The 19,550-nt window shown below is 40.8% G+C and overlaps 1 protein-coding gene across 1 annotated transcript in view; it reads left to right on the forward strand.

Moving 5' to 3' along the window:
* The window catches only part of LOC115371009 (junctional adhesion molecule C-like), a 78,753-nt gene extending 60,091 nt beyond the window's left edge, over positions 1 to 18,662 (forward strand). Inside the window, exons 3-10 of the mRNA XM_030068125.1 lie at positions 11,152 to 11,220; positions 11,373 to 11,486; positions 11,604 to 11,756; positions 12,435 to 12,637; positions 13,925 to 14,024; positions 14,149 to 14,278; positions 14,398 to 14,452; positions 15,065 to 18,662. Of these exons, the coding sequence (XP_029923985.1) occupies positions 11,152 to 11,220; positions 11,373 to 11,486; positions 11,604 to 11,756; positions 12,435 to 12,637; positions 13,925 to 14,024; positions 14,149 to 14,278; positions 14,398 to 14,452; positions 15,065 to 15,100 (860 nt within the window). The 3' untranslated portion in view covers positions 15,101 to 18,662. The remainder of the gene's footprint in view (positions 1 to 11,151; positions 11,221 to 11,372; positions 11,487 to 11,603; positions 11,757 to 12,434; positions 12,638 to 13,924; positions 14,025 to 14,148; positions 14,279 to 14,397; positions 14,453 to 15,064) is intronic.
* Positions 18,663 to 19,550: the final 888 nt, after the last annotated feature.

A 19,550-nucleotide genomic window follows, 5' to 3' on the forward strand; every position in this document is an offset into this window, starting at 1 on the left:
CACTGTAAGGGGTTAACAAAATCCAGAAAAGTAAAGCGACTGGAGTTGAGTAGAGTAGAATTGAGTAGAATTAAAGATACGAGTGACGCAAGAGCTGTATCCTGCATAACTATACACACACACACACACACACAAACACACATACATATATATATATATATGTGCATACAAACAGATATATATTTTTTATTATGGATGCTGACTTTTCACAAACAGATATTTAATTATATTTAATAGTTAATACAATGGTAAAGGTGAATCATTTTTATTGAATCACTGTGCAAACAGAGGTGTGTGTGTTGAGATGGGAGGTGACACAACATTTGGTTCAGTAGTGGGCCTTTAAACCCACTAAGATATAAGATGTATAAACCTATCTCTTTGGCCCTTTGTGTTTCCTACGAAGAACTCTTGCCTATGTTGGGTTTATTAGATTTAGGTCTGTTTTCCCGCTCTGCATGTGGAATGTCTTTATTCCTTAGACTCAATAACGATCAACCATTGTTCTGTTTAATTAAGCATTCATTCACTCCTACGGCCTGAAACTGTGTCACAAAACAAAGGTCTCCATTGGCATGCATGGCTGTTAGGACCATGTGAAGAGGCAGTGTGACACCAAACAACAGTACTATTTTTATCCAGCAACCAGGATCTGATTATCTCTGTGCCAAGATGTTTCACATGACTTTGTGAGTAAGATTGTCTTCAAAGATCATTCAGAGAATGTTAGTGCTTTCTAAACGCTTGATTATCAAGAACAACTTTGGCAGCTGAAGACACTGACTATGCCTATGTCTGATGATGAGCAAAGAATATTGAAGAATAGAGGCCTCATCTTTAAAGCATGCTCACACAAATTTCCATTGACGTAACGTTTACATTACAGTAATACCAAGGCCAGAGAGAATACTTGATTTTGCTGGCTGGAAAGGGGTGTCCTGCTGTTAAATTACCATTTGAAATTAATTTGTTTGCTTCCAGTTTCTGCACTCAAAGTTATCTTCACCAGATTGAAGAATGGGACAAAGGTGTTGCCCATTTTATCAGGAATAAATTTCAAATGGCATACAATGTGAAATTGACTGAGAATGATTTGTGTGTGTTTTCATGAATAAGAATGTTTTTGAAGTGCAGACTTGTGCATAGAAAACCTTTTAGTGTGGAATCTGCTCTGAGTATTTGTACATGAGGCTCCGTCTGAACTGATGGTCCAATGCAGTGACTGGCTGTGTGGCAAGCTACAGGCACAGTGCGGATAAGGTGGAAGAGTGAAAGTTGCATTTCCTACTCTGTGGTCCAGTCCTGTGAGCTAGTTGTACTTCGCTTGAGGATAAAGTGAGAGCAGGCCAGATGTAGACACTAACACTGACACAAAGTGACAGGTTCCCAGGCATTCGGTGACACCATCAGCTCCTCCCCTATCCCCCCCCTCAGCCTCTCATTGGCTCAGACCGGGCCTAGTCTTTGACCCTGCCTAGATCAGAGGGCTCACCAGCAGTAAGGCACATGGGTTGCCCTGGTCTTACTGGGCTCACAGATCAAGGCCTGCAGCAGTCTTGTATGGAAATGCAGAATAAATGAATACACAAGGAGCCCTTCAGGGTAACGTTGAACTGTGGTTGAGTGCACCTGGAGAAACTAGGATGCAAATGAACTAACTCCTGATACCAAGCCACAACTTCTAGTCAGGTAGAATTAGAGTATACATGGGTAGAGTGGTAGGTGTAAATAAAACAGCCATTTCAGGACATCACTTTCACATCAGGATAAATGTGAACTAAATGACTTGTGGTTGAAGTGGTTCTTGTGATCTGAGTTGCTGCAGGCTAACAGGTTACAGTTAATTTCAGAAGACTTGTTCACAAAGTTTGGATATTTATGAATTCACATCACTTTGCATCCACACTTAGTATGAAAATTTCCACCATGCATCAGCGGATTTTTTCTTATTATGGTTGGATTGTGTCTAGGCCATTTCTCATTCTGATCACAATGTGAACCTAACCAAGTCTTAGTCAATACAGTGAGTGAATGCATCCAACTTGGTGGAAGCTAAAAATTCAGTTACGGTAACCACCAGCTAGGCCTCTCACCAGTGAGTTTGCCAAACTTGTTCATTTCAGAGCAACTTTCTGAAGTGAAAACAAAATATTTGGTCAGTAGACATGTTTTTACACGTGGTTGGTTTGTTCATGTGTTTGTTTTAGCAAATAAAAAAATTGCTGCTTGAACTTTTTCTCAGCCTTAGAGAAAACGTATCAAACTATGACCCAAATACTGATGGACGTATTGAACCCTGACTTTTGCTATCCATTCCATCCATAGTATTTATACAGCGGCTATGTGGCACAGTATGTGATACATATAGGTTTAATATAGCTGCGTGTTTTACATACGCTTAAAGTTTGTTGCTCCTACACTGTCAAAAGCTACTGTCCATTTCTGAGCTCCAACATTGTGACATTCGCTTAGCAGCTGGAGGAGAGTGTGAGATATTTACTTTGTGAAGCTTACCGTATGGAGGACTATGCAAGTGCTGCTGTAGATTTCCAAAAACTTGGAAATCATGTTTGCCACACAGATTGACAGTCCACCCGGCAGCTCCTTTAGTCATATAATAGATAGAGCGAATGTGAGGTGAAGAAAACAGAAAAATTGAAACAGTTTGGAAGAAAATATATAAATAGGCCTCATCAAGTGCATAAAGCAGCATACAATATAACTAACCCCAATATTTTGTCTACTCTGTCCCCTCAGTTTTCTCGTTAGACTTCATACTTCATTGTCTCACCTTAGGTTTTTAACTTCTGGCATTTTTTTCACTGTAGCTCAAGCTTAGAAATAAAGTCTATCATAGAAAAGGGCAGTATATAATGAAAAAACAACAATATTGTTTTTCCTCAACCCAGTGGAAACTTATTTCCCCAGTCGATCAAACAAAGAGATTACAAAACCATGTGGGAGCATTACTGATTTTATGTCGCAGTGGTAATCTGAAATGCCCTGACAACCAGACATCCATCTGTGATTTTCAGACCAGAGAGGTAAAAATAGGGGTGAGCGGGGATAAGAAACTTGGCCAATCAAGATTAACGTCCACTGAGGGACAGGAGGGAGTCCGACACTGTTGGATGACCACAGCTGTGACAATACAACCTGGGGTCACTCTGCCTGCCATCTCAGCCCTAAAATCACCACTCCCTCTTCATTGTGTTGTGGGGTTACTATTTTCACAGCAACAACTTCAGAGGTCTCCTCAGCTACTTTCTCCCACAGCTAACGAAACAGGTGGGCTCCTGTCTAGTTTTGGTCAACGGTGGGGGAAGGGAAGCAGCAAGTAAGACTGTAGGAGAATCCAGTTACTATGGAAATATTACAAATATTGCTATGGGAACTGGAGCACCAGAGCATGCTTTGTCTAGGATCTAGCTGTAATCGTCTCTCAGAAAGAAGCTTATGGTAATATGGGATGCTCTTATGAATTAATTTGTCAGGCTTTGTGTCCCAACTGGCATCATAGAGTTTTATCAAATGGAAATTAGCATCTCCTCAGGGTAAAGCATGCAAGACATGAGAGCGCTTCAGCAAGAAGTACGCTGTTTAGATTCTTGTCTATTTTTGCTCGCCTCCAGCCTGGGTTCTATTGTTACAGTGCTTGGTTTTACATATCTAAATTAAAAGGGCCATTCCACTGATAATTCACATTAATAGAATTTTGCTCATAACTTGGATGTAATGTGACTCCCTCCTTTAAGATTTTAGTTATAGCCTTATGTTCACTAGATACATTTGAATGAATATAAAAGTCTGTGTGACTCAAATGATAAACATTGGCTTAGGTTTTATGCTATGCTTTCATCTACTACATTTGATATATATATTTTTAACTCAGTGTTAAGAGTCCTTTTGGTGGCATCATTCTGACAGTGTCTTTCTCAAAAATTTCTGGTGACAGTTTACAAAAATTGGACAGGATTGTTTTGCCTTTTTTGTCCCTTGAAACACATTTACACACTTTTCCCAGCTTGGTCAGTTTGTGCTTGGGGCTCACTCTGAACTTTGTGCATTGTGACCAGAAACTTAGCGGTCAAGTGTGCAGTGCCAAAAACGGTAACCTAGTTTACTTGAGAAGATAAACATTTACACGCCTTAAAAGATGTTCTGTGTGCTTTCAGCAAAGAAATTCCAACAAGAACTCCTTAAAGGGATGCACAGTGAAACCCCACAGGAGACTTGGCAGCCTCTTAACACAGCAGGAGTCGTAAAGGGCAGCAGGCTTTTGAAATGGGCAGGACGGCATCGAGGATTCCCGAAGGACATTTAGTCTTCTTTAGGGGCTCCTGCAGGTTCAGAGGGGTAATTGAATATATTAAACTATAGTGATTAAATAGGCTTATTGGTTGGTTACAGGGTATTTTGGCCAATTCCAGCACTGATGTAGTTTTTTTCCCCTTAAAAATGAGATAAATGTGGAATTTCCTAGCACTATCCAAATCCTTTATCTGGATGGCTGTGGAAGTCGTAAGAAAAATGTAATGTAATTTGTTTTCTCCCTTTAGGTTTCATTGCCTCTAAAACCAACTAGGTACATCTATAAACATCTAAGACTGAGAACTATGTCGATTAAAAGTCAATAAATTATATAGCATGTGAATGAAATAGTCAGAATGGGGCTGTATAAAATACACAGTCTTGATTATTTTAGATTTTGTAGTCTTAGAAAAAAAGCAGATTCACTTTTTCACAGTGCGAGTGACCTTGTTCTGGGCTTGCTGTTTTGTGAATACTTTTGATTAGGTGTGATATTCGTGTCTCATAAGCCACTTGAATGCAGATATTTACATTGCAAATCATCCTGTTTGTTTGCTTGGCAGTGTTTTCTTGTTGACTTCAGTAGCTTTTGATGTGATGATTCACGCCGTTTTTTATTTTTTTTTACATTTTAGCTTTTTGCCGGTGTGGTAGTTCAATCAAGGACAGTCAAGGTGAATGGGACAAGTGAATGTGTATTGAATAAAAGCAGAAACAGTCTTCTTGGTCGCAGTAAGAAAGGATAGACTGACTCCTGTATTTAGAGGAGGCACACAGGTGGTGGAGAAAGTGAACTCAAGAGAGTGATGGATTGTAGAAATATGACTCAGTGTGTTCGATTTAGTTTCCATGTTTGGACTTACAGCGCCATCCCATTCGGTTCTGTAGCTCATTGAGTGTCAAGCATCAGATGTGCATGCTCTCTTATGCCAATAGGCTGCTTGCTAGAATGACATTTTCATTTTTCTCTTTCTTGGCAGTGATACACTGTGTTTCGCAATGTTTTTTTCATTGCACATCAGCTATATTCTTACTTGCTTCCCTGGTTTGTGTGTTATGTTCGAAGTGGGAAGATGAAAATGGGATGTAATCTGGATGAATATTGCTGCTCTCTAGGCCGTGTTGTTCATATAACATTATGCACTGAATATGTATGCAGCATATAAGTCGTCATGGTTTTGAGTTTGCTGTTGCACATGTGTTTGGATGCACATGCACATTTGTGTTGTTGCCTTACAACACAGAACAAGGTGTACAAGTCACAGTGTGTCTTACATATAGCATAGAAAATTGGACGTATATTTGGTTGTGCTGTCATTTTTATAAGCTGTGAGAATATCTATCATTCAGAGGACGCGACCTTGGACTCATCGGGGGTTGAGATGGCAGGGTTGTCAGGGAGCGGGAGCAGCTGCAGCAAGTGTTTTACTAGAAGGAGTCCAATTTGACACTGTCAACACACAGTGGAAGCTACAGAGTACATAGGCTCCTCCGTCCAATCAGAGCTCCTGAACAGAGGAAAATGAATTGCTCCATTGGCACCATTTGGTCAGTGAACACAGCTCTCTCTTCCTTGGGGTGTCAAATCAATGCAGCACTACTGAAATAATCAAGAATGTTAACAGCCTCAGGGGCTGAATGAACACTGATGAAAAGCCATACTTCCCTAGCGATGGCTGAAAAAGTCTGCACCACTTGAGCAGCCTTACACGTGAAGAGAGCTTCAAAACAGCAACTGGTAGATAGTTAGAAAAAGTGGGTGCACATACTTTGATGTGTGCAGCTTCCAAAGGGGTGTGGGAATATCCTCAGTCGGCACGAGGCGGAGAAGCTCCATGGGGAATATCACCAGGTTGGTTAATTGAGCCTTTCTATTTATGATACTGGCATCACCTCTCTGCATTCACTGAACACCGGCACGGGAAGCCGAGTTGAATTTCCCAGGGGGAACAATAGGAAAAAAGCAGGGAATCATTACATAGCGTAGGCATCAAGAAATATCCTCTTCTTGTGCTATTGTATTATTCAGTGATGTAAAACCTGGGGGGTTTATCAGGGCATTACACTAAGATTACCGAGAAAACCCTGCACCCATCATGAGGAGGCCAAGGAAGATTAAAAAAAAAAAAAAAAAAAAAAAAACTTTGATGCAGATTTGCAGATTGCCAGATCTCACACAGCTGTGTCCTGCCAAGAAGGCAAAGAGAGAGAGGGGAAACAGCGAAAAAAGAAATTCATGGCATATGTAGGTCACTGAACACCTGCATGGTTTGAGAGCTAATAAGCTACATCACACACATTACACACAGACGTGGTCATGCAAAGGCTGGTTTGAGTGTGTGGAAGAGTGAGAAATGTGCCACATTTCCACAATGCAGAGGTTTTCAAACCACAGCTGTCATCAGCTCCAAAGATTTGAGAAAGCCCTCTCAGGCTATACAAGAGGTCAGAGGAGTTGACAATAACACAGACAGGATGAATATAAAATAATCAAGGAAGGATATGTCCGACAGCCTGGGGGAGTAATAGGAAACACCGGTCTCAAAGCACACAGTCAGCACTTCCTCCATCGGACCCAAACCTTTTGTTGGCCAGGAAAACTGCATCTCTTGCTGTGGAAGTGCCTAGCAGAATGAAGATGATGAATGGATTGGTCAGATATTTATGAACCTATCAAATTTATCATACACTGGGCAGACTTTTTTTAGTTCACCCCAGGAGCAATTCCACTTGTGTTTTGATTGGGGAGGTACTGGAAGAAGAAGTTAACATTTGATAGTTAGCACTGCAAGCAACACTTAGTGAAAACCAGTGGAACTGAAAATCACAACATTACCCATTTTTTTTAGAAAACAAAATGAGAGCTGCTAATAAATCCGTCTTATTGTATCTCAACAAACAAAAACACTGCATGGCTTTTGGATGGATTGAAAGGATTAGAAGTTCAGGATGAGTCAGATGAATCAGACTTCTTAAAAAATCCCTGATCCATCCCTCTAGAGCAGTGGTTGTCAAACTGGGGGTCATGAGATCACTAGATGATTAAAAAAAATTATATGCTAAATTATCATTATTATTTTTTCATATGTTACTGTTTTTTTCTGTTTTTAAGCAAATGAAACAACATGAACAGGTGGCGATTCTTTAGGTGGACTGTTCACTGCATATGCAGCCTGTGACGGGGTCGCTAGTTGACATTGATTTGTTTAAAGGGTCACAAGCCAAATCCACCATCTCTTCATTTGTTCAGCCATACTCTGTCATCCCTAGGAAATAATTAGGAATTCGTCCCTCCTGCTCCAAAGACATTCAGTGTGCAAATCACTTAGGGCTGTGTGCTACTTATGGACTGTATGGCTCCTACTGGATTATTCAGTGTCTGCCTTTTCCCCTGTGCCTGCCTTATCTTTAAATCAGACTGAAGGCCAGGCAGAGAAAATGTTCACATTGACAGCACAATGAAAGGTTTAACAGATCTTCAAAAAAATTCTGTAATACAGACAGTACCGCCTAGTACCTTTAGTGTTTCCCTTGTCTCTAGTAAAAATGCAAAATTACTCAAACCACAGTCAGCTCATACCTCACTCACTTAGATAAAATCATGCATGAAGTCAGCAAGAAAATAGTTTATACAGCTGATTTTGCAAATGATAAAGCATGTGTGTTTGCAACTCATGTCCATGGTCTGGCCACGAATAATGAAAATGTATTTTCAGTCTGACTTTGAGTCTAGTTTTCCTGTTTACTGGCTTCAGGGTCTGGATGTAGATGAACTTGTGTGACCAATCTTTTTGAGTGGGGGTTTTATGTGCTTTCCTGGACAGCTGTTTCCAGGACAGACCTCTGAAGCTTTTTATCTCTACGTCAAGCTCACTTAGGCACCTAATCTGCACTAATACTCTACGAATTAAGGAGGAGGACAGGGACAGAGTATAAATCATTCCATTAGCCGTTTCAGACCAAATATGAATTAAATGCTGGTTTTAATGGGTAGCACTGCTAAATTAATCACTAGGAATAATTTCTTGTCAACTTTGGATTCTGTTTCACCATGGCATATTCTGATATTTTGAACCCTTAACATACTTGGCCTACATAGATATGGTATTAACTTACGCAGGACCTGCAGTGCATTCATAGCTAAAACCTAGAAGGAAAGCATTGACATGGCTCACAAACACCAAACATGAACCAAACTTTTGGCAAAAAAGTAGTAATTCAAAGAATTGTGCAAGTAAATAGATGAACTAAATTTAACCAACCAGTAATGTTGACTAGCAGGTCTCTCCACAGTAGAATAAGCTTGCACTCATTCCCATCCTACATCCACTGTAATAAAAAGATAACTTTTCAGTCATGCTTCATCAAAACAGGGTTTATATTTGAACGAGAAACTTTGTATTACAAATGTAGCTACAAGGTGCTGTCAAAAACATGAATGAGTTGACAAACAGCATTTCCCCTCCACCAAGCTGTTAATTCTGCCAGCGCCCTGTCTGCTTTTCTCTATGATCGCATGGAGAGATATCTGAATAGGCAGCAGGCTTTGGCTTTGACTGGAAGGATGGTGTTTTGATTGTCAGGTTGTTGAAAACAAGTGCTGATCCCCGCCCTTATTTCTCTGTAGAACTTCTCTCCTCACTTCAGTCACTTTTTATACTACTTTTTTTTTTAGATTGCCTAAGACTTTTTTTTTTCTTTCAGTGCAAACTTATTCCACTTGGGGCTTAACTTTGTTGTCTTTGCTGTGGCAGCAGAGTAAAAAAATAAAAAATAAAATAAAATCGTATCCACATCTGGAGAGGCAAACCCAATATGTGCTATCAAATATTTATTGAAATTAGCAATCAGAAGAGTTTGAAAGTTTCGGCATCCTTAAAAACTTGTTGTCCTCAACTGTTGTATTGTTGAACTACATTTCCCTGATGTAGATTCAAATGTAAAAAAACACAATGCTATTAATACTATTAATCCCTAATAAGACTTGAATTGTCGTAAGCCCTTTATTATCCACATTTCTTTGGCATGGCCACTACAGCAACAGCAGCTACCAATACCGCTACTACTGCTTATAATAATAATAACAGTAACTATGTGATAATGCAGTTCTTTGCACTTGTTCAGAAGTCGTCTTTTCCTTGCCCCCTTCATCCACAGGGTGGTCAGAGGTCACGCTCAGCCTCAAAACTGTAGCTTTGGAGTTCAGGGCCTTGCTTGAGGACACCTCAGCAGGAAGGATGCTTATTGACATGGTGGTTTGATCCTGACTCCTCCCATTGAAGGGTAGTTTCCAATTGCACCTTGTTGTCATGAGCAACTCTGCTTTTATGTGTAGTTACAAAGCCAAAACCAAAGTCTAGCTGTGGTAATCATGTTACATTGTTTATTACAGATCTAGTAATACACAAAGTAATAACAACACAAGTAAAGAACAAAATTGAGCCTCTAAACCAACAAGTCTCTGTAAATGTTAATATTTCTGATGAGCTTTTGGCAAGGAGGTCTTTCATTGTAAAGTTTGACCTACTTTTGGCCTACACGTGCCATTACTACTGTGAACACCGGGTAAAAACAAGCTGTCATCCTTTAACAATCTCAAGAAAGACCACGGGCTAATCAGCTTACCCTGTCTGCTTTAGCAGGTGACCCTCAACGCTGCTGTGCACAGATGACAGTTGGTGGAGGCCAAAGCTAACATTGATTTAGTTGTTGCTATGAATTAGGGGCCCACCACCACAATAACTACTAATTGGCAGTAGGCCACACCCACATGCACCACTTAAATCCAGGCTTCAAATCAGGATAAATGCGTGGCCTAAGATTTTATGCACCTGAAAATGGATCCCAAATATTACTGTGATCTATGTTGTGCTAAAGTTGTAACTAGTTGCTATGCAGTTCGCTACTGAGGTTTATCACTTAGGTCCCAAGCCAATTATCCACAGCAGTGCATGGAAGTCGCCTCTTGCTGGAGTCCTTGGTGAGCAACAGTAACAAATCCAGCAGAGGGACATCTGAGTTGGGAGCTGGCAGCAAAACAAATGGAGACGAGGCACTCCACAAATTTACAGTGACATTACAATCTGGACAAGTGACCCTGCGTCCACGAGCCACGGCATCATTTGTGTCCCAGAAACTGTTCATGAGCACGTTGCTTGGTTAACATTCATTTGTGTGTGACTTTGAGTGGATTTGTGTGAGGTCCACGGGCTGTCGGGATGATTCAGCACTGCCCCCCTCCCAAGGCCTTATCCCTCATATTCTACCATGGACCAACACAGATCACTCCAACGTGCTCTTGCACCATTAGTCCCACATGGGCAACAGCATCAGGCCTGGAGAGAGAGAGGGAGAGAGAGAGAGAGATAGGGAGAGAGGGAGGGAGGGAGGGGGGGCTAGGCAGGCGGCTGAGCCACTGGCATGGTGAGCTTGCCCCGAAAAGGGCACATGCCTCCCTGCACAATTACCCACTGTGCATAGAAACAGCACCCCCACCCCGTAACATACATACAGATAGACATACACACTTGTTTAACCAGTAAGACTAAAAATGGAAGGTCACAGCCAAAATATGCCAGGATGCAAGGGGTGATGATTGCATTAATATGGGATGGGAAAGGGTCTGATGTTAAAGTGATGCCAAAGTTCCCTTTAATTGACTTCATGAAATTTTGTATGAGCAAACGTGTTAGAAACATAGGGAAGGAGGGCGTTACTGCAAGCGCATCGCACCACTGTGGACTGGTATTGCACATATAGCATGAGATCATCCCTGTATCATGAAAATTCATGTGGTGCAGAGACTCATGTTTCCATTGCCTTTTCTCTCTTGTTTTGCAGGCTACCTCAGCGTGTTAGCAGTGGTACTGAAAACAAACGACGAGTCACCATGGACCAACGAGTTTGAATGTAAGAGCCAAGGGACAAACTTTCCCACAAAAACATGGAGAATTAGAGTTTGTTAGTGCAGCCTTGACACGATGAGAACCAGTCCTCTTTCACATCCATCTGGTATTAATTTCCTGCCATGATATCACCTCTTCTTTTCCCCTTTCATGCAGCAATTGAATTATCGTGTTTGATCGAGTCCATCTCCACTACCAACCCCAGAATTGAGTGGAAGAAGATACAGCATGGAGGACCAAGTTATGTTTTCTTTGACAAGAAGGTCTCAGGTGATGTATCATACACACAAACAACACAAATTTCACAGCAAGCTGTTTTTTGAGTGAAATGAAATTACATTCCTTTTACTTATTAATGGAATTTTGAACATGTTTTTATTCCTGTAGGTGATTTGGAGAATAGAGCAAGGATCAGAGAACCCGCAACACTAGTGATAACCAACGCCACAAGATCAGACACAGCAAAATATCGTTGTGAAGTCACTGCCCCTGATGACCAGAAGTCCTTTGATGAGATTGTGATCGACCTCGTCGTAAGAGGTATCCCCGCTCTAATAACCCTGAAGAAATCTTTGCCAATGAAATCAGTATAACTGTGTTATTGCTCAGTGAATGTGTTTCAGGCTAATACTACACATATAGGGCAAAATGAATGACTTCACTCATGAGATCTACTTTATGTTGTTGCTTTGATTATAATTTCTTTCTCAAAGGCAAAATACAAAAAAAAAAATACCCATCCATCACTGTGGCCTTAAAAGAGAAAGCTCGCTTGGTGATTCACACTTCGGATGCTGTAAGCTGAAACCGCGTTGTAGGTCGCACCAACCCTTTGGCATACATTTGAGGATGCGTTGTGACCAGACCTGCCCAGCTGCAAAGGCGTGTTCTAGGCTATAAGGGGAAACCTCTGAAACTGCATCTGCTCTAAATTGCAGTGCTAAAGAAAGCAAGTGCTGCATGTTTTGGTGGCAGCGTTTGGCACAGGCCAAAAATCATGTACCCGTCTAGGTCATGTCAATATTTATGACACTTACAGGCCATGTGAGGCCAGACTGACATTGTTTTTAGCACTTGTTTTTGCTTCAGCACTCGGAAAGAGCAGTGTCATTCTTTGACATCGAGATGCTTTCTGAGCGCTACCATGCTTCAGAAGCAGAAAGCTCTGTGTGAGGACTCAGCATACTGACTACACTCATATGTTTCATGTCACCACAGTAAAGCCGGTGGTGCCAAAATGCAGCGTCCCCAAATCTGTGCCTGTCGGGAAGTCAGCTGAGCTTCGCTGTGTGGAGGAAGAGGGCTTCCCCAAGTCCCAGTACCAGTGGTTCAGGAACAGGGAGGAGATTCCCGACGACCCAAAGACCAGCCCCAAGTTCTTCAACTCCTCATACACGCTCAACTCAGAAACAGGAACTCTGGTTAGTATGTGTGTGTGTGTGTGTGTGTGTGTGTATGTGCGCGTGTCTGCATGTGTTTGGACAAGGACATGTTTTAATGGCAAGGGCGGGGCAGTGCGGATGGTGGCCTGATGCCCAGGGGTGGGGGCAGATATTTTAGGGAGACAGTTGATGGTGCGAGAGGGCTACAGCCATGAGGGGAATCTGCTGTCCTCGTTTGCACATTCCTCAATTCTCTCTTGCTTCCCAGCACAGCCAGATCTACTCATTGGCTCGCTCAGGGCCACTCAACTGTCAGCCGTCACGCTGGCCTCAAACATGTTGGCCGGGCAGTCACATACAACAACACAGGACAGTATCTGCTTTTACATGATATTCTTTGCTTTTGCTACAAGCTCGGTCACCACAGATTCCCTCCTACACAATGTCTAAAACAGTTTAACAGATTAAACTGTTACTGTATGTGTGCATTGTTTACAAAAAAAAAAAAAAAAAAAGAACACCACCATGTCATATCTGTGCCATGCGGGGGAAGATAATGCACATCCCCCATAATTTTCTATACAAAACGGCTACAATATGTGAAACTTAAAAACATTTTATTTTGATTTGACGGCTTGAGAAGGAAAAGATGCCAACTTGATCACAACTGGAGAATGAATTGTGTGCCTCCAGGGACCAGTGGTTTTCATGGTTTTTTTAAGTGTACATCCCTGTCAAAACATAATGGTGAGTTTGACAGCCATTGGAGAGAATGCAGTATAGCCTCGCATACTTTTGATCCAACTGTTGTAGTTTTTAAAAGGCAAATATAAATCAGCACCACAGGCCTGAGTGTTATAACACCTGATACCAATATGAGGCTAATTCTCATGGACCAAGCTCAGCATGTGAGTGCCTCCACCTCTGGCCACTGAGTTGATCATTCAGTTCTGTTCAGTTTTCTACTTAATGCTGAAATCTGTTTTTATCAGAAACTATGCTAATTTGCTCAGTATGGCTCTCCTTCTCTGTAGACAGTGACTGTCAGACTCTTTGTTTGTTTACCCCCATGCAAACTCCACCCACATGCTGCCACTATGAATACAGACACAATACCTATTGTAATGAACAGTCAAATGGAAAGACAACCACAGAAAATGGTTGAGACGGCTCACACACAATCACACAAATCAGTTTGGATAAACTCTTCACAATCTAATGTATACCAAAAAAAAAAAAAAAAAAAAAACTGCAAACATCGTCCGTAGCAGTTACAGAAGAGGGCTTCTTATTAATCAGAGGTGGTTTGTGTTTTCTCCAATGCAGAAATTCAGTGCTGTCAGAAAAGATGATGCAGGAGAGTACTACTGCCGAGCGAAGAACGACGCAGGACACGCAGAGTGTGGACCGCAAATGATGGAAGTCTGTAAGTGTGTGACACAGGGAGGATACAGCATGAACATGAAGAAATGGTCTTTTAAGATCAGATGACTGACTTAATTCCAGCGCAACTGACTCCATTTCAATTTCCTCCCCTCGTCACTCCACAGATGACATTAACATTGCAGGCATTATACTGGGAGTGCTGGTGGTGGTCGTAGTGCTCTTGTGTATAACAGTGGGGATCTGCTGCGCATACAAGCGAGGCTACTTCACCAGCCAAAAACAGACGGGGAACAAGTAAGACATCCTAAAATGTGGCCACATGCACATGATCAACAAATACTCAGATTCATTTCTAGCCAGCACTGATAAATATTTAAAAAAAAACAACCTTAATAATGTACTTTGTGTTTCAGTTACAAAGTCCCAGCTAAAGGAGATGGAGTAGACTATGTCAGGACAGAGGACGAGGTGAGTAAATAATAGTAGATAGCAGATGGAAGTGGATATCTTCACAATCTGCAAATTATAGCATCGAGGGGTAATACAGCTCAGTTTAAAAGTTCATGCTGTTTCTACGGGGAAGGACAGTCCAATCAATATTTGTGAACGTGAACAGCCCTCCTCTAAAAAAAGCCACATTTAACCACGGATGTAATCAAAAGCTGCAGTCGCTTCACAGAAAATGAGTAGGAGACTGACTTTGTGGACCCACACAGTGTTTCTGTCACTTATCCACAGAGTAACTCTCACTGTCACTTTTACCAGCTTTGCAAATATTGATCGGATTGCCCTGAATTCTAGGAATGGTATGAATTCTTGAACTGGATGGGATTACTTTAAAGCATGACCCAGGACGCTCCCTCACACATACAGGAGATGTGAACCACAAGAGGGAGCCTCTATCTGTGAATCTCCAATCCAAATTATCATATTAATGTCAGTTTGATTCTGACATCTTTATTACTGATGTCTCTGATATGACTCCTTTTATTAAACTTGGAGTCTGTAGCATGTTAAGTTAAGTTTGAAATGTTTCCACAGTCAGAAGTTTTGCTCATGTTGCATCTGTGTTCTCTGCAGGGCGATTTCCGACACAAATCCTCGTTTGTGATCTGAAAAGGGGAGAAGGAGGATGAGGAGCGATTTGCTCAGGAGTCAAAAGGCATGACATGTTGGACTGCACTCCAAGCTGTTTGACCAGGGAGCTGCCATCGTTCGTGTCCCACGCTCTCGGCATGACTCAAACTATTCAAGTTTGCCAAAGGTGACAAGTTTTCACAGGACAACAGTATGTAGAGGTATTTACACAGATAGGGACTGAAATTCATTTGTTGACCTTATCACCACCAACTGACTTACGTAGCTAAATTATGGAGTTCTTACTTTACAGTTACTGCATGGTTTTAAAACTTCAACACTAATTGAGGAAAAAAAAATTATGTGAGGTGTTCCGCCAGGTACAAAAGGAGGAGTTTTTCTTCTCTAAAGTCAATCAATCATGAAACATTTCTACTGTATACATTTTGCTTCAGACCTTGTCATTTGTATAACATTTCTTTTCTACTGTTGAAATTTGTCAGACTATTTTTGATGGAATATATTTTAAAATGCCTATAGATAAAGGTTTACTTTTTTAAATATTTGTAAAATACTAACATGTGTTTTTTATTTGGTTGTGGATAAAAAAATATTTAACACTTTAACCACTTCTCATCGAGCTGTAAGCATTTACACATTTGCAAATGAAAGATAGGAGTTAGTCACGTGAGAAATGACATGTATTAGCATATCAAGATGTGTGTCTTGATCAGCGGTCTTATATATTTGATTTCTCGGCTGGGGACTGCCCAGTTTATGTTGCGAGAGACTTCCATGTTGATGTTTGTAGATAGTCTTAGACAGCGAGAGGCTTTGAAGAGTGCCAGTCAAATGCTGTGAAACACTGTACACAATCAGTGCTGCGTTTTCTTGATTTTAAGTGTCCTTCTATGCTTGCTGTTGATCTTGTATATATTGAATATACTGTCCAGGACTGGGGGTTTTGCTGTCATAAGTACGTTCAATATTACACTATAATAATACAGGGTTTGTTAGTTAACCCTCTAGACCTGAATCACAGCGTACTGGAATTGTTGTTTTCTCAAAATACTTTTTTTTATTCCAATGGGGGCTCAAAGAAAATGTCTGTTGCAAGTTTTAATATTTTGAAAAGCTACATACTAGACTTCCCCTACGTATTTGCTGCTGGTGATGACTGTAAAAGTCTTGTGCATCAGTTGGCAATCTCTACTTATTGATTTACCTATTTTTAAGTTATAATTGCAAATTTTCACAAATTTGTTGCCACCAGTAACTCCCAAGCAAACCCATCCGAGATCAGCTGGTTAGCATCCAAAAGTGAAAACGCCCCACGTCCTCTACAAATACATGTTATTGAACTGATGAGTCCACTAAAAGATAGATTCATAATTGTTATTAATGTTTGCTCAAAATGATTCAGACATAAATCTAGTAAATATTATGCTAGCTAGAAATTAGATTATGTCTAATATCACTACCTTGAAGTTGTTGGATTGGAAAATCTGAAGTGTAATTTAGTCATTCCTGTTTGTTGTCTAAATTGTGTAACCTGGCAGGTAGACTTGCCTCTGATCGCTGCAGACATTTTTCACAACAGTAGCTAAACCCCAAAATTTAAAAAGTCAACATGCAGTTTTATTACTGCATTCATTTCAACGAGAGCTCATGTTTGAGTGGAAGTTGTTTCCTCAGTTTGCAGGCTCACATAGAGAAATGTGCCTCCACCTGAAGGCTTTACTTTAAAATACAACTGCTATGAGGTCTAGAGGGTCAACAGTTGTACTGATTGTATATAGATAATTGTTGTTGTTTTTTCTCTCAAGATTATGTAAAGTGGTGAAAAATAGAACACTTCCTATCTGAGGCAATATGAAACTCTTTCCATTTGTAAGACTGAAAAGATCAACATTTTACACGGACTTCAGTTTATGATGCGCCGTTAACACCTGAACGACAGCTTCTCAGTCTGATGTGAAATTCATGGATACCAAATCAGTCGGTGTGGCCTCTTCCATGAGGCGTTCATGTAACATGCCTTTTTTTACTCAGTAAAACAACACAGCGCTCCACTACAGTGTCACAGATAATCATAATAATTACATCAGCGTTGATGAATCTCTCGTTCAGGTGTTAAAACAGTGTTTTAATCTAGAAGTGGTGTAAAGTGTCACTGAAGATCGGTCATGGTAGAGACGATCTGCCCAATGTTTGCACATAGGAAGCTGTCAGCATCTTTTTCCCAAGTTAACACGATGCATTAAGGAGCCAAGAGAAATACTCTAAAATGTAAAGTGTATTATTAACACGGTTAAGGTCACAAATGAATGGTTTTCCAGGTACGAGGTATGAAGAGATTCAAATCACACAGCACACCGATGTGTACACAAATGTTCCCATTGAAAGAGGTATTAGTGGTTTTCATTTGTACAAATTTCATTCCTCTTAAGTGCCTTTTGCTGCTGAAATAGATCAGCTTCTCTGCAACATTTCTCTGTTCCAATCATGATGGAGATGAATCCAAATTATTGGCTCCACGTTAAGCATTCATTAAAGTGCAAGCATGGCGTTTGAGAGGAATGATGACACCGCAAATTGTACAACCGAGTGTATTGTACCATTTCCCTTCTTTACATATCTGCAAATTTGTAAATAGCTTTTTTTTTCATAGATTTGAAGGTGTAGACATGTTGACGTAGAAATAGAAATATATTAGTGCCTAAATATAGTGGGAATTATTTTTGGTAAAGACACATAGCACTATTACGCAAAAAGAAAAAGATATCTACCCAAAGTGGCAACACTTTATCTAAAGCCTGGTTTATAACACGTTCATAAACTCCAGTTTTCTTGACTAACACCGAGGCATGTTCCTTATTCATAATGCCAAATTGCTAAGGGGTCTTTTATGTTGAAAAAGCTGGGTCAACAGACTGAAACGCTGCTCCACCGAGGTCGCAGCTGATGTAAGAATTGAATCAGTATTGATGCCAGTGCCATGTAGCTGTATGTTCAGGTGTTGGACAGGTGTTGTAAACCAGAGTTCATGTGAAGTGTCGGCCACAAAGTTTGTTAACAGACTAAGACAACTTACAAACAGGAACTCATGTACAGTAGCTAGGCCTACATTTATCCCACAGGCAGCCTGAAACAAATCTGTCTGGAGCCCGGCTCTGCGGTACCAGGCGATTGTAGTCACCTCTCCACTTTTTAAACTCAACAACGCAGTGAGAGAAGAGTTTCCGGAGTGTATTCTGTGTTGTGTTGGGGGGGAGGGCAGCGAAGCCAAATGAAACTGCCAAACACACTGATGTCTTCCAACTCAAGGATGGCAGACTTCCACTGATGTTGTGTCGGCAGTTTTTCTCTGATCAGGGACTGGCGTGTAAAATCATGGAAGAGCTTCACACAGTCTGGAGGACATGATTATCTGAACCAAGCTCACATCCAGTAGAATGTCCCATCTAGGGCCCGGTGGGTGTTTTTTTTTTGTTTTTGTTTTTGTTTTTGTTGCTGTTTTTTTTTTTTTTTTTTTTTTTTTTTTTAAATTCCTGAACCATTCTGTTTGTGATTAATAAAACTCACTTCTAATATTACTGCAGAAATTAGTGTTTGCTGTTTTTTGTGTCTGTTAACAGTGGACATGTTTGTTGTTCATCACTTCTCTGCCGCTTCAAACTCACTTTGACAGCTTCAGAGAAATCCTATTCCGCTTGAAAGTCTGTCAAATATCCCACCGACCGGCGACGTCAGTCCAAAGCCGTAATCCATTATTGGGAATTAAGCTTTTTCCACTTTCTGCAGTGAAATAGCTTTCTTGTTCCTTTCTGGCATTACGTTGGCCAACTGGCAGCAACTTTCAGGATAAGAAGCATTACAGTCAATCAGCTCAGCAGGGATAATAAAGTTAGTCGCTGAGCTATTGTAAACTTTTAACACAAGAATCAATAAAGGTAAGGATAACACTGTCAGTGCACTAATGGACACCATAAACATCCCTGAGGAGATGGTGTGTGTAGGAGCATGACTGATCCACCTCAGATTCATCACCGCTGTCAGATGTTCAGGTGTGAACATGAGCCTCGGCGCCCAGACCTCGACGACTGGCAGGCAGATGAAGCTGCGTCGTGCCTCCCTGGCAGAAAACTCATACATCAAGACCAGTTTACTGCCCATCTCAACTTTTAAGGATCTCCAACAAACAGCTTTGATTGTTGCTTAATGAGTGCATTCTCATGATTATTCAGTAGGGTCTGAAAATAGATGTAAACCATATAATCCTTCATCTGAAGTGAAAACATGAAAATGACCATAATTTAAAAAATAAAAGGTACAAGGTTTGACAGCCATGTGTGACCTCAGTTACAGAGTCATGGGTGGCTGCTGGGGTAAAACATAACTTTTCTAACAGATGATAAACACCATCAAAGCCTCAATAATGATTTTCTATAACAAAAAGGTTCAGTAATATTCATCCATATGGTGCAAC

The sequence above is a fragment of the Myripristis murdjan genome, chromosome 14, assembly GCF_902150065.1.
Source record: "Myripristis murdjan chromosome 14, fMyrMur1.1, whole genome shotgun sequence".
Lineage (NCBI taxonomy): Eukaryota > Metazoa > Chordata > Actinopteri > Holocentriformes > Holocentridae > Myripristis > Myripristis murdjan.